General features: G+C 47.9%; 1 protein-coding gene and 1 non-coding gene across 2 annotated transcripts in view; both read right to left on the minus strand.

Moving 5' to 3' along the window:
• Dpp6 (dipeptidyl peptidase like 6) overlaps nucleotides 1-12,090 on the minus strand; it is a 618,489-nt gene extending 606,399 nt beyond the window's left edge. The window contains exon 1 of the mRNA XM_076831376.2: nucleotides 11,854-12,090. Within this exon, the coding sequence (XP_076687491.2) occupies nucleotides 11,854-12,090 (237 nt within the window). The remainder of the gene's footprint in view (nucleotides 1-11,853) is intronic.
• On the minus strand, nucleotides 5,084-5,156 carry Trnaa-ugc (transfer RNA alanine (anticodon UGC)). Its single transcript has one exon. It is a non-coding gene; the product is annotated as a tRNA-Ala (tRNA).
• Nucleotides 12,091-23,829: the final 11,739 nt, after the last annotated feature.

The raw sequence follows: 23,829 nt of genomic DNA on the forward strand, positions 1-23,829 counted from the left end.
GAAAACTGTGCATTTTACTCTGCACATTTGGTTTACAGAGACTTGAACAACAGAGCGCTGCTGCAGCCTCCACAGCGCCCGAGGAGGCAGCTGCCCAGGTCACTGCAGAGACCAGAGCCAAAGTCAAGACGTAGCTCCCTGCTCCAGCTCCGCACTGATACCAGACTGTTTTGATCCCACTATCACAGAAATGGAGGCTGGAGACAGCCAGAGAGACGTGGGCAGCTCCAAATAGATCACAGAACCCAGGAACGTCTTTATTGTTCTTTCTCCACCCGGCAGAAATCAAGCACCTTGGTCTGGGAACTTTAGCTCTCCTCTAATGGTACATGTTCCAAAATGCTCTGATTTGACTTCCTACCTGCTAACTAAGGAAATGATCACAGTATCACAGAAAAAGAGACCGATCCTTTTCTTCCAGTTCACTTGAGAATTGGGTGATGTAAAGTTCTAATCAAAAGCTCCGTTTGCACTGCTGGATCCCAGGTGCCTCTCCTTTGCAATGATTCACATTCTCCCTAAGTAGTTCTTTTCTACTGCTTCATCTCTCTCTCTCTCTCTCTCTCTCTCTCTCTCTCTCTCTCAAACATACACATACATACACACAAATCAACAAGACACACATGGCAGTCATACATAATTTTAATTTAATTCAGACATTTTTAATTCAGCAAAGAAATATAAAATATTCCAGATATTCCAGATATTAAATAATACTCATTAAACAAATTCTAAAAAAAATAAAATTCTGCTGTTTTCCTAACAACTACTGTGTTTACTCAACTGTATTCCTAGGTGGGACAGTCAGCAAAAGCCTGTGCAGAGTGAAACAAAGAGAAATCCCGAAAAGATGAGAATCCACCTGTGGACACTTGGAAGCAGCCACTTACAAGGCTCCAAGTTCTCACTTCAGAGCTCATACAATTTATGCAAATGTTTGCTGGGGGTGTGGCACAGTGGTAGAGATTTGGCCTGGCACACAGGATATCCTGGGTTCATCCCCAGCACCACCAAAAAAAAAAAAAAGAAAAGAAAAGTGAATTTAAGGAATTGGGATTATGGATACAGGCATGACCAGAGACGCTTTCATATGGTGCCAGTCATTGATTCATCCAGCACTTACTGAGACATCCCACCCACCAGGCACTGTACAAGGCACTTGCTCTCATCAGACAGTCAAGCAGCCAAGACCCTTATTAGCTTCAGTTCACCAAACGTTCTGACCCAGGACAACCAAGACAAAAGTAGGCGTCACAATCACATATTGGCAAGTGATGAACCCTGTGGTGAGGGAAGAGCAGGGTGGGGGAGCAATGAGAGTGAGAGGTGGCATGAACTTCGGTTTAAATAGGGTGGTGGCAAGACGTCACTGAGAAAGTGACCTTGGAGTGAAGACTTGAGCAGGGGCAGGAGGGGGCTGGGCAGGTGGGTGCTGTGTGAGTGGGTGTGGGGTGAGGGGTTCAGCAGGAGCAAGGCCAACCAGGCCTTCAGGCCATGAGAGGAACTCTGGCTTCCTTCCCTCTGAGTGAAGTGGAGTGGCCTCCCATGGTCCCAGTCTGAGAAAGGTCAGAGGTGGACAGAGCATGGTGGGGGCATCCCAGAAAGCACGTGTGTTGTGCAAGTTCAGAAGCCAAGGAGATGCACTTTGGACTGGATTGGCGCAGGAGGATGCACTTCCTGAACCGTGATGAAAACCCTTCCCCTGTTCAAGCAGGGAAATGATCGTCGGGAACGTGGTGGGGCGTGCAGAGAGAGGCTGACTGGCACGCAAGGCCCTTCCCCATTTCAGGGACGCCGAGATCAGCACCAGTCACACAACAGCCCTTGGAGGAAGGCTGTGCCGTTCTGGTGGTTGTGGTGAAATCACAGCAGGCCTGGAGGGGCCATTGGGAGGGAGGCCCGGAGCAGGGGTCTCTGCACAGGTGCCGTCATGGAGCTGAGAAGCAAAAGGCTTGCTGATCCCATCTCTGGAGCCCGAGACAGTGATGAGGAAGCATACCGATGATTTGGTATTCAGTGAGGCCAGCCCGCCACGGAACCCAGAGGCCTGCTGTCACGCAGCAGCTCCTGTTTCTATAGAAACAGTGCCTCCCCTCTCCAGCAACCCCTCTCCTTCCAACAGATAACCAGTCATAGGAAACGTTAGGGGCAGATTTCCTCCTGTTTGAGATTTAAAAATCTGGAAAGGAGAAGGACAAATCCATGATGCCCTTTCCATGTATGAAATGGCTTTGAAATGCTAGTAAGGGGGACAGTGGGAACAGGGAGGGTCCTGCTAAAGCTGAATCTTCTGCCACCCTTCCTACTATTGGCTGACGACCTGCAGCCTTCAGCTTCTCCACCACAGACAGCCCCGTCCTGAATCCACGTAAACCGGAAGGGCGCAGCCCACCAGGGACACAGACGGGGAACCGTCCACTGTGAGAGCTTCTGTGAGATCCTCTGCTTCTCCCACCCCAGGCCCGCAGTCCAAGGCCAGAGGCCTCATTTGCACAGATGACACTCGTGGACGTTCTGAAGGCAGAAATGTTTGCTCTTCCTGGCTTCTCACAACCCACCTGCCTACCCAGTCACACCCCACGCACTGGCCTTCAAGAAACAGTTCTTGCCCTGACACCCCACAACACAAACTGCCCAAACAGAGGAGCTGGTAAGACCACGCGCTGCAGAGTCTGAGTCCTCCCTGGGGCAGTTCCCCCTTGGTTTCTTCGAGAACTGGAAAGCTTTCTGTGAGCTGCAGGAGAGGGCTGCACGTCCTCTAGACAGAGTGTAAACTCTGCCCTCAGATGACGTAATCGAGGCTCAACAACGAGGACCACAGGCGCACCCTGTCATCTGTCCTACGCAGCAGCCAGCACAGCTAGGTTACGCTGCAGCAACAGTCTCTGGTTCACGGATCCAGCGAATACCCTGCTCACTGTGCAACGCCACCGGAATACCGCTGGTCACCAGGGCAGATGGAGAGAGCACAGCAGGTCATTCATCGTCTCTGACGGCCTCCATCTGCTCCTGTCTCATCAGTCGACTCCAAGTGGACAGAGGAGCACAGTCCTTCTGGGTGTGCACACCCTGGAAACACCTGAAGGACAGCACTGGTGACATGTGGGTCCTAGTGGGCCCAGGTTCCTCCTAGAAGGTGCTAGGGCTGCAGTGCACGAGCGTGAGCTCACATGGAGTGCACTCATAGCTGGATTTGCTCTGGACTCTGGTTCCCCACAGCACATTACTCAGACCTGGCCAGGAAGGGCACGTCTTTGCACATTGGACAGGACAGGGGGACTATGAGAAAGACCCAAAGCTCACTATGGAAGCAGCTAGGCATCCCATAGCTCAGCTCCAGGATCCTAGAAGATGGCATCAATTCCCCCTCAAACATTCCTGAGAAGACCCATAGGGGTGGCGGGGGTCACTGCAGACCCCCAAGGCAGCCTGAAGAAAATGGGAAGGGAAGACTTGAGACCAGACAGCCTCATCTGCGGGTGGGCAGACGGCCCGTCTCAGAGGCCAGGGAAGTGGGGACCTACACATGGAGCCAGCGAGAAGCCCAGAATAGGAAGGAGTCTCTAGCTACTCTCTAGTCATCAGAGCCAGGATTCTGGGGTGGGGCTACTCCAGACGGGGTACGAGCCCCTGAATACCAAACACTTTCAAAGACAGAGAATGTTACCTCTCAAGACTTTTATAGCAGTTTCTTGATTTTAATCGCTAAAAAACATTAGATAAGATTGTCCATTGCATAAGAAGAGTTTGAATACAATTTAGAAAACTGAGTGTTTTGGAGGAAATGACTCAAGAGTTGGAGTCCACTGATTTTTCTCTGGCATTTCTTCACCTTTAATTTCTGCTCCCTCCTCTAACCTGTCCCTGGATGAGGTCCTAGATTCCTAGTTCTCCCAGGGCCCCCAGTTCCACTCCCACTCTCCTTCCAGTTAATGGCACCTTTAAGTACACTGTATGCACATATTATGTCCATAACAGACGTAACTAAAATCAGATGGAGGGCTGGGAGGTAGCTCAACAGTAGACTGCTGGTCTAACATGTGCAAGGCCCCAGGCTCAATCCCCAGAACTTGGGGGGGGGGAGGAGATTACATACGGATATTATGGGTTATATAACCAAGAGGCCACTGCTATACAGAAGCTGCTGCATTAATTTGACTAGTTCTTCCTTTAAACCAAATCCTCCTGCAGTAAAAACTAAAAGAAGATGGGAAGAATCAATCAGTTCCTCAGATCAGAGTTGGGGTGGATGCTTGATCCTTCATCCCACTGTTGTTGTTTTTAACATAAGTATTATGTTAGAATTTTTGATCCCAAATTATCTAAGGTAAAATCTGATGCCAAAGTAAAATCTGACCACTATGGAAAATTAAAAATTGATTTTTACAATGATGCTGATGATCTGGAAAACTGTTAGGTTTTTTTGGAATTACAATAAGTGCGTGCATGTGCGTGTGTGTGTGTGTGTGTGTGTGTGTGTGTGTGCTTCCTCCCCTTTCCCCTGGGCTTGTGCCAGGATGATTTTCATGCATTTTAAGTGTCTGTGAGTTGTTTATACACACGCAGGACTGACTGAACGTGAGTCTGCTGATGTTCTTCTTAAAGATAAAGACTATTTCAGGACCTGCCAGCCATTCTGTTGCAGAGACAGGCTCTCCCTCTCTGGCACATTCCTCCCAGGTCCTCTGCACCTGCCTCTCCCCACCCCCCAGGGCTCTGCATGCTCTATCCTGTCACTAGACTCACCTCTGGGCAGTGGACATCCAGTCGCCTGCCACCAATGGACCTCCACCACTGGGCCACTCAGGCCTCTGGGCTTCTAATTTTCCTGTAATATTTGTGACGTGTGCATCACCAGCAGGAGAAGAACTGAATATTCCTGTGCTTAAAAAGGATATGGAAGCAGCTGGAAAACAAAGTGATATCCACTGGAAAAAGGTCCAACTAGTAAAGAAAATAAGTCAGAACCTTTTATGTGGCTATGGCACAAGTGTGGTTTTCTCTCCCTTCGGCAAATATACCAATTTGGAACAAAATATCAGACCATTACGTTCTATAATGTACACTTTTTCTTTTCTTTTTTTGGTGGTGCTGGGGATTGAACCCAGGGTCTTCTGCATGCAAGGCAAGCACTCTACCAACTGAGCTACATCCCCAGCTCTCTATAATGTACACTTTTAACTCAGTGGTATAATTAAGCTCCCAACTTGATTATGGCACAGCAGAGTACACTAAGAAGAACATGAGACTAGGAACAGAAGCTCCAGAGAACGCCAATGCCCTGCGTCCATGTAATTATCTGCAGGCCTCTCATATGTAAATTTAGGTTGAGGCCAAAGTTTTAAAATTGTCTACTTAGGATAAGTTCAGAAAGCTAGATCATTTGAATGAGAGAGTTTCCAAAGTTGTTCATGAGAAACACTGAATATACTTTTATCTGTATATAAAGTCAAATCTATGTGCTTGAAATGGAAGCAAATTAGAACGTGGCCCACAGGTCCTCAATGCCCTTAACACTAAATTTATTACAGAATCTAATTTTAAAAGGATTATGGTGATTATTGTTTTTATAGGCAATGCTCCATGAAAGGATCAATACTGCACATTGCGGAGAAGCTTTCCTCACCCACTTGATTAATGCATTGTTATCATCTGAGTAATTAAAAGGAACAGGGTCATATCCAATCAGCATGTACATCTTACTCAGCAACTCCTGCCAGTTGCTTGAAAAATTAAACTCATTAATCATTCTGACTCTAAAGGATAAAAAGCTTTGGGTAAGAAATAAAAAGTTCTATTTGATGAAGGAAAAAGTGTCCGAAGTCAACATCTAGAAACACCACTGCCTACCCAGTGATGACAGAATATTAAGGTGGGAAAATGAGCTGATTCCATTGTCAAAACTATAATATGATGTGCCTTTGATAATCCATACCTCCTGAGGTCTACAGGTAACATATGAGTAAATTTTGGAAACGTGTGCACTGGCAGCAGGAAGCGTGTCGTACAAAGGCGGGTTTCATTCTCTCTCCAGATCCCTGGCTGCCAGCAAAGCTTGAATATCCTGGGAAGATATGACAGACACACCTTTTGGGGCTGGCTTTAGAGAGCAAAATCATGTTAACACAGTGAAATTTGATTACTATAGTCCACAGCTGACCACTGAACCACCAACAGAAAGCCAATTAAGCTCACCCTTATTAATGTTCCAAGCCAAAAGAGAAGCTCTTGGTCATAGTTTTCTACTGCAGTCAAGGTAACGGTGAAAGTAAAATGAGACGCATGAAATAACACTCTAAACAGGTCTGGAGTGCAGAAGTCAGGTGCTATTTTTGGCTTTAACCACCATTCAAGTAAAACTGCCTCTTTGTGTACCTCAACATTACCTTCTTCTAACAGAGACAACTTCCTAATTAGGATTACTTTCTCTGTGCCGAAATGGTAAGCAGCGTTTTGTTTAACATTGTTACAGTATAGCTTCACAAACTCTTTGTTGTTGCAGAATTCTATGAAAAAGTGATTACTCACTTTACCTAAGCATTTACTGTGGTGCTACTGTAGGTAATAAACACTTCCTGTGTGCTGAGTATGCTCTGGAGTACAAAATCTACTAAACTATCACATCCAGCATTCAATGTAGTGTTCTAGGGCCACAAGGGGCTTTAGCACTTATCTAATGAAATCATGTTGTGAGAAAGAAACCAAGACACAGAGACTGGGATTTGTTCACACTCACACTGTGGGCCATGCTGGCAACTGCAAAGAACAACCAAACCAGCAGCAGAAATAAGGGCTGAGCTGAAAGCTCAGACAGGTGATGTCAGGGACAGGTGATGTCTAGGAGTGTGTCCCGCCAGGACCACAGAAATGACCTGGAAGGACACTTGGCATAATGGTACAATTTACAAAATGGATCAAGGTGGAGGCCCCCAAGGGCCCTGCATTGCTAGAATACTCCACTTATGTAAAATAAAAGAGCAAATTATCTTCACAACAATTGGTAAAAGTATATCAGAGTAAGCAAGCCATTTTAACCACCTTCTAATGCAGAAGCTGCAATGTGTGGGGCTGCCTTGGACAAAGAAGGACAAAGATGGACAATTTATCTCACAAAGAAAACATGAAAAGGGGAGAACAGAATCCTGGAGATAAAGACCTTAAAGGGGAGAGAAGGGAATGATTTCCTAAAGAGCTCAAAGGCTGAGCTGAGAGAGGCAGGGCCTGAATCCAGGCAGCATCATGAAAGGCATGAGATAAAAAGTGTGAGGAGCAGAGTGGTGGCCACCAAGAGCAGAGCGGCCATCGCATCAAGGTGGGGGAAGAGTCAGACGTGCCGTTATCTCAAGTCAGGGGACACTGGTACCATGTCATGGGCAGGTCTGTAATGAAGGCAGCATAGAACGCAGGGCCGCATCTGAGCCAGAGGAGGAAAGGATTGCTGATGGGGAAGAAGTGGAGCAGTGGTCCCCCACTTGCCTGAGAAGCTGCAAAATAAAAGGAAGAAGCGTGGCCGGATGGTGGGAGGGACCAGGGAAGGTCATCTTTGTTCTGCCTGCAGGCAGAGAAGAAAGAGCTGGAGGAGAGAGGAAGGCATGCGTCATGGCAGCAGACCGTCCTCCCTGAGCACGTCCCTGGCACTTCACAGCTCCACGCTCCTGTTGGAATGGGGAAGCAGTGACACTGCAACCTGCAGCCCCCTTGTTTAAAGGTCCAAGGACCCTGTGACATCCCAGGCCCCTACTGGAGCTGATTGATGATGGGAGCCGGGGATGGAGAACAGAGACGGAAGGCTTAGTCCTTTCCCCACATGTTAGGAAAATAATGAGAAACTACATTTTTATAAAACTGGTGAAGAAAGTGACAGCATATATCGACATCATCTGTGCAGGCAGGCTATGTATGAAATCATTTGCCAAACTGATAAATCCCAAGGACACAGTAACAGGATGTTGACATCACACCAGCGAAAGACCAAGGCAGAGAGAAAGCAGACGGGCTGCTGCCCAAGACATACAGATGTCAAGATGGCCTCTCACACCGACAGACATCGTGGGCAGTAATTGGTCATCCAATCCCTATTTTGGCCAATTTGCTGTTTTAAAATCCTGTTGTCATCACATTCATATTGTTGGAAAGTCATATGTCATCAAGAAGAAAGACTACAGGGACACAATACATGACCCTAACAAAACTACTGCCCAGGCAGTACATAAGGCCTGCAAAGCCCTTTAAGAAATTGAAAAGAAATGCTCAAGAGGATGACAAACTCAGTATTTTAAAATGAGTCAGTTAATTCCAATTGGAAGTCACTAAATCCCATTGAAAGTCACTTCCAGCAACGTTTTCTTTAGGAGTCAACTTATTTTCAAACCTACACAATGAATTTTAAATCAAAGTGGTTATTGATCCTTCAGAGGAGTTGCCCAAGCAATTGGCTTGATATTTAACTGAATCTGATTTATAAGGAAACTGATAGAAAAGACACTTGGGCTTTGTTTCTATTTCACAGTCAGAGCCTGCCACTTAGAACTGACCCACCCATAGAGGGTCTTCCATGGAACCATGGAACCGCCCGGCTGACAGGGCCCTGTTCTAAGTGAAGTGCCTTCATTCAGGCAGTATGTTAATAGTTAATCGCAGGCCGTTCAAACTTGCATTTGATCTGGGTAGACTGCTAGGTCTTTTCTGTGTGAGTCCTAGAAGACTAGCTTAAACTCTCTTTTAGGTTAAATTCCTTATTCTCGATCACACACAGGCATGCTTGTGCATACACATGCGCAGAGGTCAGGAACTACATTTTATTTCTCCCTTTTTGGATTGAAGGACAAGATGAAGAACGCCCAAAGGCATTCCACTTCCCATCACCTCACTGACCACCGCGAGGTGGTTTCTGTGAGCTGGAATAGCTCTCCCTGGCTAACAAGCCTCAGAGGGGCCTCGAGGACATCAGCTCTGGGTGGGCACTGCTCAGACGAAAGTGCCCAGAGGACGCTTCAGCACCACGGACAGCTCCCACTGGAGCCCTGAGCTCCCTGGGGGTCAACAGAGAACAAAAGCCTGCGCCAATGCCCTGCAGTTTCTCAGCCAAGCCAAGACACACACGGTGAGGCTCAGTGTGCTCCTAATTGATTGCACATCTTTGGCTTTCAGTTTGATCACCTGAGATCCTTCAATCTTGAGAAGAGCTGGCATTTAAAAGTTTTCAGATCAAATGTCTTTTCCTTAACTAGTGAGTCTAAGGCAAATGCATTTTTTTTTTTTTCTGCAAGAAAAGTGGTTTGCTATATTCAATCATCTTTCGGTAGGGTTTTTATACATAAATATACCAATTTGGATTATTTTTCTGAGAAAAGTTCATTAAAGTTTTTAAGAAACTGATGTTACCTTTAGCCCAGTATCAAGGGTTTGCCTATACAATTAAAAATAACTAATTAATGTCATGGTATATATATCAATTAGTTATTTTTATATATATGAGGTACTCAACATGGTGTTATGGAACACGTGTGTGTGTGTGTGTGTGTGTGTGTGTGTAGGTTACTATGTGAAGCAAATGAACAGATTTACCATCTCACACAGCCACGCTTTTGCAACACAGCAGCTGAAATCTCTCATTAGTGTGAGTCCCACATATGGTACAATTTTATTACCTACAATCTTTCTGCTGTACATTAGAGCTCTAGGCCTGTTCAACCTACACCTCTGTTATTTTGTAGAAAATACATGTGATGCATCTTTGCCAAAGCATACTGATTATGTCCAAACATATACAGAAAATCTGAAATACATACCATAATATACTAACTATGCACACCCCACCCAATACCAACATACATGTGCATGCGAATACACACACACATACACACAACACAACTCTCTGTATTTTCCAGAAAACAAACATTGAGATCAGGACTTAATAAATCTTAAGGGGCGCTGTTAAGAGGTGCTATTAAGAAATGCTGTTCAGAGCTCTATCAATGGAAATCACTTGCACCTGTGAAATTCTGACTTGTTCCTCAGTTTAACACTTTTGCTTTATCTGAGAACCAGTTCTGTACCCGCTTAAAAAAAATATATGCTTCAAGCTAAGATTTCTTAAAAGGATGGGTGGAGGCAGGCAGCACAGTATTCAGCTTTTGCCTTTCCTTTCCCCTAGTGACACCTAGCGCCTATTGAGGAGAAATGCCACTGTTCTCACTCTACATATCCACAACGTGAGAGTTAGTTGTTAAGTCACCTTTGAGGCAAAAAACAAATCTTTACTGTTTGCATTGCAGCTTAACAGCCTTCCCAAGACCCCCCAGCAATATAACCCAAGAAATGTGTTGTCAGACTCGTTCAAACTATATATATATGCTATTTTGTAGGAATTCTTCACCCTCCCAAGAGATTGAGATTGTCCATTTTTCTCAAGATCTGACCCACCGCAGTGAAGGGACCGCTGGTATTTCTCCATCTAACCAGGAGAATCTGGAAATGACCCAAGAGAGAATAAGAAAGTCTCCCTCAAGGATGATGCAGGGTCAGGCGTCATGCATTTGTGTGCCCACCTATGTATAAGTCACACCCCCACAAACTTTGGTCACATCTGTCCTGTATCATAAAACAGCACAATCTCACTGGCAACTGAGAATTGTCCCTATGGAAGCACCCCCCCCACACACACACACATACATACAGCTAAAGAAATACAACATGCTGAAGCTGAAGCAGTGTGACCTGTCAGGACACATTCAATGGCCACTGGGTGCAGGGAGTGGTGGGCAAGACCACCCGAGTAGCTTTTGCAGAACCCCAGGTGCTGCTCAACTTTGCTCAAAAGGCCCACTCAGTGGTTTCTACAACCAAACACACCCTGCCTGTCATTATGGGCTGTACCACCCAAGGCAGACCTGCCTGCCCGGGAGCTAGTCTGGGATTTTATCTCAAAGAAAAAGGACAGTTTCCTCTCTTCTGGGTCTTCAGTGCTCTGAACATCTGGAAGGGATCAATAGGAGGTGGTTCCACCCATCCACCCCTGGAACCGGGTTCTCTGCAGGAGTCAGTGTTACTAAGGTGATATGCAAATTCAACCTTTGAAACCCAGGCTTCCAGCTTGGAGAAGAGTAGGAAAGGGTCTGGGAGAAGTTTGCAGAGAAGGAACACAGTCTAAGGTAGAGCTGTTGGCCCAAGGATAGGAGCCAGGAGATGGACAGGGCCTGGCACCCATCAGCAAAAATTGTGCTGGACCTGGGACAGGGGTGGCCTCCAAGGCAGTACTTCAACATTTTTTCGAAAAGATCACCACCACTACCACCACCAGCTGGGGAGGAAGGGGAGAGGCTGGGGGAAAGAAGAAGGGGATGTGATGGCACTTGCCTGGAGGGACAGAGAGGGGAAGGGAGGAGAGGCACCCTGGGTAGATTCCCGTGACAGGTGGAAGGGGAAGAAAGAGCCCCAAATTGATGTTCCCTGAGCCTTAAAGCAGGAAAATAAATAAATAAATGATAAACACTATCAACTTGTAGGCACAGACAGATCTAATTTCCTCCTTGGGATCTACAGCAGCCTGCGGTTACAAACAGATCCGTGCATCTACTGAACCCCAAGCCTATTCCAGATCCCAGCAGGAGCAGCTCCAAAACCCTGCTGGCCGCAGCCACCAACTCCTGGCTGCCGCCACCGCAGACAGAGCCCCGCTCCGGACCACGGTGACAGAGATCCGGCGCTAAGCAGAGTGTCTGGGCGCTCAGGAGCGGGGGAGGGGAGGCGAGGAGGGCGCCCTAAGACCCGCGGAGCCTCCAGGCCTCTGCGCCTCGCAGGTGCGCTCGGCCACAGCCCGCCGCCGCCCCCCACCCACCGCGATGCTCTTACGTCCTCCTCGTCACAGTCGCTCCGCGCCTGGTACTGGAACCGGGGCCGGCCACCCGCGCCGCCGCCGCCGCGCTCCCGGGGCGCCGCCGCCTGCGCCTGCGGGCCGAGGGGCTTCGTCCCGGCGCCGCCGTCCTCCTCGGCCCCCTGGCCGCCCAGGAGGCGGCTGGCCTCCGGGGGCGCCGGGAAGGAGCGCGAGGTGTTGATCTTGCCGGTGAACCTCTGGTACAGCGAAGCCATCGGTCACCGCGCGCGCTCTCGCTGGCTGTCTTGGGTGCTTTTTAATATTTTGCTTTCACTCTCTCGGCTCCCGCTCCCCACCCCCTCCAGGCAAAAAAGAAAAAAAGGAAAAGGAAAAGAAAGGAAGAGAAAGGCGGCGGCGGGGAAGAATCGGCCCAAGAGGGCGAGCAGGCGGCCGCCCCTCCGCGCGCCACTCTCAAGTCGCCGCTGGCGACTCTGCCTGGCTCAGCCTCCTCCGCCCCCTCCCCCGGCGCTCCGCGAAGCAGGGTCGGGCTGTGTGCTCGCTTTCTTTTCTGCTGCTTTTTATTTTTTCAACTCCTTGCCACGGCCACGTTCGGCCTAATCACAGATCGGAGGGAGGAAAGAACCACACACGCAGGGAGGGGAAGCCTAGGCCCCATTATTTGGCACCACCTAGAGACCGGCGCACACCCAGGGCGCCTCCGCGCCCCGCCACCGGGCCCAGCGGCTCCTCCTCGGCCCGCCCAGCCCAGCCCGCGCCCGCCCGGCGGCGATTGGCGCCGGGGTGGCCGGGGGCTGGGGGCCGGCAGCGCGGGTCGCATGAAGGGCGGGGCGGGGCGGGGCGCGCAGGGCGCGGAGCAGGGGTCTGGGGGCGAGCGCTGCCCGTGCGGGGCAGCTCGGGCGCTCCAGGGCAGGTGGCATGCTCGGAGACTCCCGAGGCGGCGGGGGCAGAGGACAACCCCCGGGGGCGCCCCGTCCACGCTCGTGGCTCGGCTTCGCGGCCACCGCTCCGTGGGCTCCCGACCGCAGCGCCCGGCCGCCTCGGAGCAGGTCCCCTCTAGTCTCTTCCAGTTCTTGCCCAACTCGAAACTACAGCACAGACCCTGAGGGCCTGGGTCGACTGGGGGGCGGGGGCGCGGGGGCGCGGGCAGGCCTGCGCCGAAGGCGGTCGGGTGATGCGGGCTTCTAAGGAGCCCACCTTCTTTCCAAAACCGAAGTCTTGGAAAACAACTTCATATCCCTCACTCACTCTCGGAAAGAAGGCGAAGGTTTTGGAGGAGAGCTAGTGGAGGCCTAGTGGGAGCCCCGGGAGCAGTCCCATCGCACGCTCCTCCCCAGTGTGCCAGCCTATTTGTGTGTATCACGAACTCCATTTTTCATTTTCCATAAATCTAGGGAGAGGCTGAAGCATTTGGGATCCAGCAACTTTTCCAAAGCTTGTTCCACCACCCCTCGAAACCCCACCTCCCACGGTAAGGAACTGAGAGAAGCGGGCGCATTGACCCCAAATGATGTGCATCACTCAGGGATTCGCATTAACCGGTTTTGCTGCATTAAAACGTGCTTCAGCGCCCCTGTGTGGAGAGATGGCGTAGTGTGCTGCCCGCGAGCTCCTGCCGGCGCTGTGCTTCCTCTCCTGCAGTCCGGCCACCTTCCTCTCCTGTAACCTGGCCCCCTGCCTTCTCTCTATAGAGTCCTCGCCATGGTATTGCCTAAGGGTCCTATCGCTCTTGCTTCTCATCTGGTCCCCATAACCTCTTCCTGCGGTCCTTCCTGGCTGCCATGGGCTCCAGCTGGGCCAGGACCTGAAACTTGTGAGAGTGGTAGGGAGTATTAGCCCCGGCCCAGCGACTCCGCTGGGCCCTTCCACACACTGAGTCCGGGGGCATCCTCGCCTCTCCCCGAGCTAAACGGTGCTCCAGTTTCCATAGACAGGCGGCAGGCCCACAGGCCCCCAGCCCACTAGCCACCTCCTGCATTTCTGCCCCAGCCAGAAAGCCCAGGGCCAGGCCTGTCTGGCACTGCAATGGCCTCCCTGTACCCTCAGCTTGGAGGGAGACATGGGCTGCTGGCCAGTGAGCATATGCTGGGACCAGCACCCTTCCATGCCTCTGCCCTGCTGCCTTTCTCCAAGCCAGTCCAGTGGGTGGCTCTTAGTTTTGGTCAAAATTAGAACACACTCATCCTGCGTTCCTATGGTTTCTGTGAACTATGGATTAAAAAAAAAAAAAAAAAAAAAAGTGCAATCACTAAAGTACATAAAAACACTCTGCCTTTTAGTAATTATTAAAACCAATATTTCAATCACTATGTGGCTCACTGCATGGGAAACACCACCCAGAAGGGTCTGGGGTAGGGAGAGCTTCCTCACCTGCTTCACTTTGAAGAAACTTGCAACAATTACAAGAGCCACAAAACTAAACTTTAAAAGTCATCCCATTTAATAAGTGGAAACCCAGGCTCTCATTCCCCTCTCACACCAGCTGTGCTTTTGATAGGAGGAAGCTCCTTCCTAGCAGACTTCAAAGAGAAAAGCTCATGCTGTTGACTGCAGCCTTCAGATCTTGACATTTCACTATATATAGGTGCTGTCGGGGTCTTGCTCAGGATAGAAAAAAAATATGCATGTATGTTTTTACACCAACTATGAAAAGTATATATTTATATACATATACACATCATAGTAATATGTTTTATACAAATATAGTAAACATAGTACACACACTTTATAGGTATATGCAGAATATAGTTTGAATCTTTTGTTCAATAACAAATTGAATAAATTGATAAAGAAGGCACATGTGCCTCACTTTTAAAAATTATTTTCTCAGCTGAGCTTGTAGGTATGCAAATTACAGTCTGGCCAAAGTTAAAAATCTTGATTCAGTTATTCTGAAGGTGTGATTTTTATTTAAAATTATAAAATAAAAAGACCATAAAACTCATAAACAATTGGGGAAAGAGCTGAGACCAAAATTTGTGTAGAGGTGTGAATCTGAAAATTAAAGAGGAGAAACGGAGGCCAGGAGAGGTGGGCAGGAAGGGCAAGAGGCAGTCTGGGGCAGGTGTGCAGAGACAAAGCACCAGGGAGAGCAGAGCCGCAGGAGGGCGAGGGTGGTCCTTGGTACACTCTGGACCAGGGCCCTGAGCTGACTTGAGAATTCAGATGCTTTCTTTCACCTTGCACAGTGAACTCAAAGCTCCCGGGGCATTCTAGGGAATGTTCTAGATTGCGTGTGAGAATGTGCATCGGATTTATGCAGCAGCACAACCAAATTTGTCTCAAACACTGAAACAGATCCCAGAGCACCTTTAGAGACTGTGTCTCATGCTTTAGAATGAGGGAAGGAGGCAGAGAAAGGCAAGGCGTGCCATTCATGTTTAGGAGACACAAGTCACTTAACTCTTGCCGCTTGTCAGTGTGGGTGCAGGCTCAGAAGGAAACAGTCGCTATTTCCCACCTCTCAACTTGTCCCTGATCATTTACTGTACTGAAGCAGATTTTCACTCCTGCTTATTGGGCTAGTATTAAGAAAGTATGTTTGAAATTGTCTTGTGGACTACTTCATGTCAAGACTTTAATTCCTCAATACTGCTTAAAACACAAGGCCCACTGACCCATTTTTTGATTCAGTTCCCAATTTCTTAGGTAAAGATGTGACTGTGTTTACTTTCCCTGGAACCAATTTACAAAACAAATATGATAAGTCATTGAAATTAGGCAGATGTTGCAAATCGTGGTAGGTAGTCATTTTAAAAATGACAGCACAGGGAGCCATTGGGCCTGCATGCTAGCTAAGCAATGCAGGGAACCAAAGGCTGATTTCAGCAACCCAAGCATGATTTGTATTAGGTAAGAGTTTTCTTGTGGCTGGGAGAGCTGTCGGCTGTAGTTCACTCTCTTTTTCTCTTGGTGGTGAGGAAAGAGAGCAGACTATGTAGATTTTTAGTCTTCCTAACACTAATATTTGAAGAAATAAATGGCCAATGCGGCATACTACAAAGAAGGGTCTTCCCTAAAACACCAGCTCCAAAATCTTGTAGATATTATCACCTTGACCTTGTATGAATGGGGAGAAAGTAAGTATTGGGGTGGCTTGAGAAAATACACAAAGCAGATTCTCAATGTTGAAAATCTGTAACTCTCAACAAATGTTTTTTGTTTGTTGTTTGTTTTGTTCTTTATCTTGTGACTGTCAATTTGAGACTGGGTTATGTGACCTCTTTGCAAATGTTCAAACAGGAAGAGTCCAGCACACACGCATGTGCACACAATTATATTATTATTATTATTATTATTATTATTATTATTGGCTTTTTTAAAAAAGACAAAGTATGAACTGACTTAATTTGGAGCTTTTTAATTTTCTACTTAAATATAAGTTTTAAGGAAAAACATTTCTTTTAACTCAATAAAAAGTCTTTCTTCAAAATCAGTGAACTTTCATCTCCCAGTAGTGTGTTTTTCTGCATTTACTAGTGCAGTGCTCCCTGCTTGTGCACTGACACAGGTGGGAAGTCAACCAGGTGTCCAGGCTCATTCCAAGTGGGTCAGACCACCCACTGCCTCAGCCCGTGGCCCTGTCGACTCCCCTGAGGGTGCTCTTCTTGCCCTGGGGCCCTGCGTCCCGCCCCTCCACCTCTTGCTTCACTTTCCCCTTCCCCTTCTTGCTTTTCCTTCCTGTTTTCTCGGGATCAGTGTCAGGAGGCTAGACATTTTCTTTTCTCTAAAAATTCTTTGCTTGTGTCAAAATAACTATAAAATCCTACTTTTTACAACCCAAGATGCCTCAGAAATGATCCGAATAATGGAGGAGGAGCAAGCTCTGTGTTTTCCCATTTTCTGTATACACAAAGAGGGCTCCCGCAGTGCCTTCTGGGACTCTCAAGAGCTGCAGGCCTCAGGGTGCAGCAGAGCCCGCATATCTGCGAGTTCCTGGGACCGGCTGCACGTGACCCTGTCATTCTCTGAATGTCTTCATTTGCAGGCCTGACATGATTACATTCAAAGGGACCTGACATCTGCTCTGAGATGCCCCAAGAGCTCCTTGCCCTTTACAGACCATGCACTTTCCGTGGATTAAGTTAAATATGTTTCCTTTGATGTTAAAAGTCATATTAATGAGGCTCTACACTTTGTTGCTCTAATTTTTTATTCAACAGAGGCAGTGGCTGTGCCCAGAAGGAGAATGTGTTTCTTCTCTCTGGCACCCTTGGCAGCACTCCTGGTTGAGCGTGGTCAGCGGCAGGCGGAGGAAGTACGAGGAGGCGGAGGCACGGCAAGGGCCCAGACAGCCCTCAGGGTGCACCTGCATCATGTCACCCATGGGATTCTCAATCTTTCATTTGGAAGGAGCAGTGGACTAGTGGGGCCTGGTCGGGTGCCAGGTGTCCTCTGGACAGTAGGAAACAGCTGTGGCAGCTCATCCCCACTTTCCTGCAGAGAAGCCAGCTTCATTAAAAACCAGTCACAAGAAAGGGAGGGGATATGGTGTGCACAGAGTGTGCCTGGGGACAAGGGTCCAGTGAGGGAGGACTGAGTGTGAGCCTGAGGTCATCCACCCTGCTAAGAGAGGCCTGCCAGAAACAGCAAAATGAAGTGAGATGAGGCCCGGCCTCCCCCATCCGGGTGGTTCTTGTGTCTCCTCCCAGAGACTCCCTGGCTGTGTGGTGTGAGGAGGGTGGAGGAGGCCGGCTTCCTTTACACTCTCATAGTGACGCTGAGATGGCATAGCATCAGGATCTGAGGCCACCTCTGAGGCCTGCCAGGGTGGGAGAAGCATAGACGGCTTCCGGTCATTCACTTGGCCACATTTGAAAAGGCCTCTTGAAAAGGACCTTCCCGCCCCCTCACCCCTTGTGAGAATTGTCAGAAGGACAGCGACTCCTTTGAGTTAAGGTACTGCTGGAATAGTGTGGGTGAACAGTGATTGGCCAACAATCCGCCTTCAGGGAAGCCAAACAAGCAAGCGGGGGTGATTGTGCTGACTGGGGCACACAGAAGCCACCTCTTCAGGTGTGTAAGAGGTGGGTCTGGGCAGCGGCCTCTGCCAGGAACAGGATGCAGCATCTGACTCTGCCCCCAAGCTGCACGCATCTACGTTCTGTGATCCATCTCTGAGGCAAGCTATTATTCCCATGTTCAAAACCATGACAAACGGGACAATTTTCCAACAAATCTTTACTCACCCCACACCCACTTCAGACAAGTCCTGACCTGACACACAGACTTTGAACTTGACCTTGTGGTTGACTTTGGCCAATGACACATGCATGGACATGATCCAGCAGAGGCCTTGCAGATATGTGTGGAGCCTGGCTATCTCTGATTCATTCAAAGAGAACAAGTCCAGCTGGCTGCTGTCACTGTGGCCCAGCCTACAAATCAACATGTCCGAAGCAGACATGGACCTACCCATCTCTTGCAGCTGGGAAACACAGAGCACAGCCAACTAGCTGAGCCCAGTACAGACCAGCTAGCCACAGTGGACACAAGTCTTGGAATAAATGTTTATTGTACAGGCCTTTGTTTTGGGGGCTGATGTCTTACTCTGTGTGGGTATCATTACTCACTAGAACAAAAGCGAATCCATGTATGAAAGATGGTATAGGCATCGCCAGAGTTTACCATAAGCACTTCACTTGCATATTCAGAAAATACCTGAATGCCAAAAAATGTTCCAGTTACTGTGCTATGTTCCAAGGGTGAAATGATGAACTAAAATGAACTCATATTCACACAGCTTAAAGTCAGCACTCCTCACAGTGAGCCAGGATGGTGTTATAAACGATCTGACTGATAATGCTTTCCTTTTGCGAATAGATGCAGTCTTCAATTTCTTACTCAGTTTAGAACATTTGCAGCACTGCCAATTTTATTACAAAAAAAAAAAAAACCTGCTAGAAACCTCTGGATCACAATTGCATTCAGTACATGCCCGGCCTTCTATTGTAGGAGCACTGAGTAGCATTTTCAGTCCACCAAGGCTGTGGCTTTCACAGGGCCGTTTCTGGACCAGCAGCCTAAGCTTCAGCTGGGGACTTAGGAATGCATATTTCAGGGCTCCATCCCATACCCACTGAACCACATCTGGGGTCAGGTGGTCTGTATTTAACAAGACTTTGAGGTGATCCTGAGGCACATCACTGTACTAGAATAATGCACTAGAACAACTTTCTATACCATTTCCTGGCGCCTGGAAGATCTCTGATGCCTACTCATCTCAGGAAACAGCTTGCATAGTAGAGTACCTAACAAGGCTCCTTCTCAGGGGGAGGGGTTTCTAAAAATGCAAAAAGAAGTCCCCCTGCCTTTGCCTCACTGACATGGGGCTGTGGAAGCTGCTCACTCAAGGCCACAATAGAGAGGGGTGCAGCTGTCTCTGCTCCACCACCCAGTTCTGCTCAAGGCTCCTCAGGAAGCATCAGTGGCCAAAAGGGATCTGTCAATGCAGAAACAGAAATGGTGAGAGCTAAGATATCACAATCGTGGCACTTATCTCAGAGATACTCTGATATTGTGCCTTAGCAAAGAGCCTTTCCATCTTCCCAGAATGTATGCAATTTGGCAGAAAAGCTTTGCAGAGCTGCAAGGGGGAAAAGGCTTGGTTTCAAAAATTGATTTCATTAAAAAATCCTCAGTGCTTCTGCTTTGGAATCATTGCTTCATGCAATAAAAAAAAAAAACTGTCCTTAATTAAAAATCAATGAAGTTAATAAACATATTTAAGTTGAAAGCTGGCTTTTATGAACCTAATTTTCCCAAGTCTACTCTTTAAAGTACGTTAAAATGCTCATTACAAAATCCATTTTTAAAAATTTTTCACCATCCCTTAAGATAGTCTCCAAATTTCCATGGAATATTCCTGTAAATTTAACAATAGGTCAATACTACTTTGGATGTCTTGATAGTTTTCCTTGAATTTCAACATGTTCTCTAGACCACAGTGCATATTTACTATTTATAGCTGTACATTAACGTGCACATGATAGATGTTCAATATGGAATATCAGACCTGACCTTGGTAGACCAAATGTGCTGTATGTTGACTTCCTCATGACCCAATACAGACGTCAATGCTAAACCAACTCCTGTGTACATGGGCGCATCAGATATGAGAAGCAGTAGGTTCTCATGGATGGAAACAGATTATATTAGGAGCAATAAAATTGAAACGAAGCCACCCATTTGTGTCTTCTGGGTAATTCAATTCACCGAGGACTGCAACTCTATCAGCTCCACTCCACTCATTTCTGAACAATTTCCTTCTTGTAAAGGGGAAAATAGGTTTGTCTATACCACTAATTGCATTTCAAATCATAGTAATTTGGAACTCAAAAAAAGTAATTCCCTTAACAATTACTTATATTTATATTTTGCTTGACAGGTAAACAGAAATTGCCTGTTGGCTAAATAAATCCATTAGTCATATAAGCCTGCAATTTGAACAGCCTTTCTCCTCAACCACAGCAACAACAAAATTGACTCTCAGCTACGGTAGGATGAGGTGGGTCCCATTTGTTCCCTGGATTGTGCTTTGAGTCCCTGTTAGGGCCCATTAGCTCAATCCTCTGCACTGCACCCAGAATCACGGCCATTACGTCTCTTTATAACCCAACAATACCCAAATCACATCCTTTACACACAGCCTTTTCAATCTTCACAGGGAAAGTTGGATAAATTAATGCTTTCAAAGGACTTTGAAGGATGTCTCAGCCATCTCAGGGTAGAAGATGAAGTAGTACAGGCCCTATTTATGCCTGCCTTTCAGGATTCCTTCCTTTCTCTCTCTCAGGATGCCGATTTCATCCACAGCCTGAGTTCAACTCAAAATGAGATGCAAATGGCTGACTGTGACCTCCATGAATGCCGAGCTTCTCCACTGAGATATTCAAATCCCTAAGCATCTTTCTTGAGTAGACAATTTGCTCAAATAACATAAAATTATCAAATCCAGATTAGACTCTGGGATAGAATACAGAAATCATGAGTATTCTAAGAGGATACATGAGACTTCAAGCAAGCTACCGAGCTCACCGCAGTCCTTCAGGTGTCTGCTCACGCTGTGAGGGGCTCTTCTGTGGACACTCAGATGGGTGCTGCTCTGGCATCCAACCCCCTCACAGCTACTGGTTTCCTGGAAGGCAGCCTGCTTGGATGTGTCCATGTGATGAAAATGGTCATCAGAAATGCTGGCTGACATCTCCGAGGTGCAGAGCATCCCACGGGCAAGCCACACCCAGCCATTAAGATTCTATTCCTGATTAAAATGGAAAGATGTAATTTCTTAAACCAATTTCCGCAGCTCTGAGGAGACTCGAAGGAAGTGATTCACACTCTTCAATGTCCAGCTGATGTCACTGAACTTTGAGCAAAAAAAAAAAAAAAAAGAAATCACCAAGTTCAATGCAATTCTAGTTTTGTTCAAATGTCCTCCTTGGGCAGGAGGCTGCAGAAGGCCCTAAGCTTCTGGAAAGAGCTCAGACATGGAGAGCATGGAACTCTGGGACTCTCAGCTCAGGGAGCACAGCGTCTTTCCATTGCCCTTCACGGTATGGTGGGACCTAACTTCTCAGGCTTGACGGAAGTGCTCTACAGGGATGGCTCCGACCGCTCATCCATTTAAAAATAACCCTGACTCTGCACTGTGCTGCCTGCTGGGACCAAGCAGGGTGTCCCTGAAGCAGCACCTTCAGGATTACCAAAGGTCTGCTTTGCTCTGCAGAGGAGAGAGGCAGCCCTGGTCCACACATTCCTCACTCAGCACCCACCACTGCTGGTATGACCCACCCCCTCCTGGGCCACCTGGGTGCTCCTCCATATCCCTCTCATTTGTCTGCCACCCAATACATCTGTCCTCAAGGGAAGGACATTTTAAGAATTATTTTATTATCTCTCCCACTAAAGAAAAATGAAAAGTTTCCCAGGTGACTACTGTAAAGATTTTTTTCCTTCCCCATTGAAAGACAGTGAGTGGTAATGGGGTGAGGACTCTCTTCCCTCCCCAACATCTTCTTCTGTTTCCTGTCTTTTAACACAGTTGTGTGAGGACTTGATGCTCAGAGCCACTGCAGCCTCTCTGTGGCCATGGGAAATGGGGCAGGAGTTGGCAATGATGCAAACCCACAGCCCTAATAGCATGGAGTTGAACTGAAACCAGAGCCCTGCCACCCCAGTTAAGACCGGCTTCAGCCCTCTTCATTCAGGAACTGTCACAAGACAAAAGCACCCCTATTACACAGCTGGATGCCTGGCTTTTTAAATAAGTCACTAAGCCTTGGTTTTCTCATTGAGGGCATGAGGATGTGAGGGAGGCTAATCCTATCGGCTTTCCCAGCACAGGGCTCCTGAGAGGCTCATATAAACTGTTACATGGGGAATCAGAAACTTCTCATGAGTTCCCAATCTCTAGAAAATGCTATGCTGCCTGTAGTTAATAATCTAAAACATGAATCATTAAGCTTTTACACCTGAGTTTTGTTGGCCAATGTCCCTAATTCTGGGGGAGGGGGAACTCCGCTGTATTCTTGTTGTTGTTAACTTTTCACATTTCTTCATCTAGAATATTTGGAGGAAAATGTTTTTCAGGCTCAAAGGTCTCTTACATACAAGAGGTGATGAGAACAGAGGAGCCACAAAGAAGTACTGTCCCCAAACAGGGCCGAGAGGGGAGGAATCCAGCGGGTGGGAGAAGAGAATGCGTTATTTAAAAACAAGATCCTTGCGTTCATCACCCATCATACAGGAAGTGCTTTCAGATATGCAACCCGGTTCCCCTTGAGGGCCCTGTGAAGCTGACCTTGACCTGTGGCCAGAAGAGCAGGCTCAGAGCCCACTCCACTAGGCTGCGGAGCGGAGCCGCAAGGCGGCAGGCTTGAAATGCTCCCCAGTGGGCGGCAGGTGGGACAAGAGTGCCTTCTGGCGCTCCTACTCAGAACAGGATCAAAGCAATAAGAAAAATTCCAGCCAGATGAGCACATACAGAATTCGACACTCAGACCCTCTGAGAAGAGCCTCCTTTTCAGCACACGGGCATGTTTTCATCATTTCACAAGATGATGCCTCACTCTGGAATTGCACACAGGGAACACAATCTGATGTTTAGGGCCTTTGAATGAAAGATGAGTTCCACCCCATATTTCACATGATCCCAGCAGGGGCCGGCCATGAAGCAGAGTCAACAGGAACCGTCCATGGTGCAGGAGCTCTTACACAGAACTGGAGACTGGGAAAGTCCAGCAGCAAAGGCCCCCAGAGTGTGCTCCCTCTCCCCGTAGCCTGTTTGACTTTGGACACGGTGTGCTGTTATCTGCCTTGATCAGGCAAAGACAGCAACACATATTTCTCAGTCTCTGGGATTTCTCTTCTACTCTTTCTTCTAACTGCTTCTCCTCCCACCTGACCACACCAACAGCCTCCCCATTGCTGCAAAACGAGGTGCAGATCCTGTTCCTCCAGCTTTACAGCTTTGCACGCTGATGGCCCCCTGCTGACTTCAGCCAGCTGCAGAACAAGAGCAGCAGAAAAGCCAAGGCAAAACAAGCCAGCAGCAGCAGCAGAGTCCTGCAGTTCCCAGCAGGCCAGCAGCTCAGGACTGGAGGCTGCCGCTGGAGGGTGCTGTGGGAGTTCAGCAGTCACGCTCCGCACAGCCTCGCTCTGCCTGAGGACAGCCCTGCATTCTGATCACACGGCTTCGGTATTCAGCTCATCCCAGGAGCAAGGAGACAGCCTTAGAAGACTTTTGCTTCCTATGAAAAGGAAGACTGCTGCTCTCCAAATGTTTGCAATACTCTCAGAAATAGTAAAGCCAAGTCAGTATGTGAACTGTAACTGTTTTCTCATTAGTGAAGAGTCAGATGTTTCAGGGGGCAGGGAAGGGCTGATAATGAGTGTAATTTCCATTCATCATGGAGAACAGACATATCAATGGATGGGCTCAGAAGGGACCCTGGAATGCCTCAGTCATTTTAAGAATTATTTTATCTTATTTATTTTTA

Source organism: Callospermophilus lateralis, chromosome 1 (genome assembly GCF_048772815.1).
Source record: "Callospermophilus lateralis isolate mCalLat2 chromosome 1, mCalLat2.hap1, whole genome shotgun sequence".
NCBI lineage: Eukaryota > Metazoa > Chordata > Mammalia > Rodentia > Sciuridae > Callospermophilus > Callospermophilus lateralis.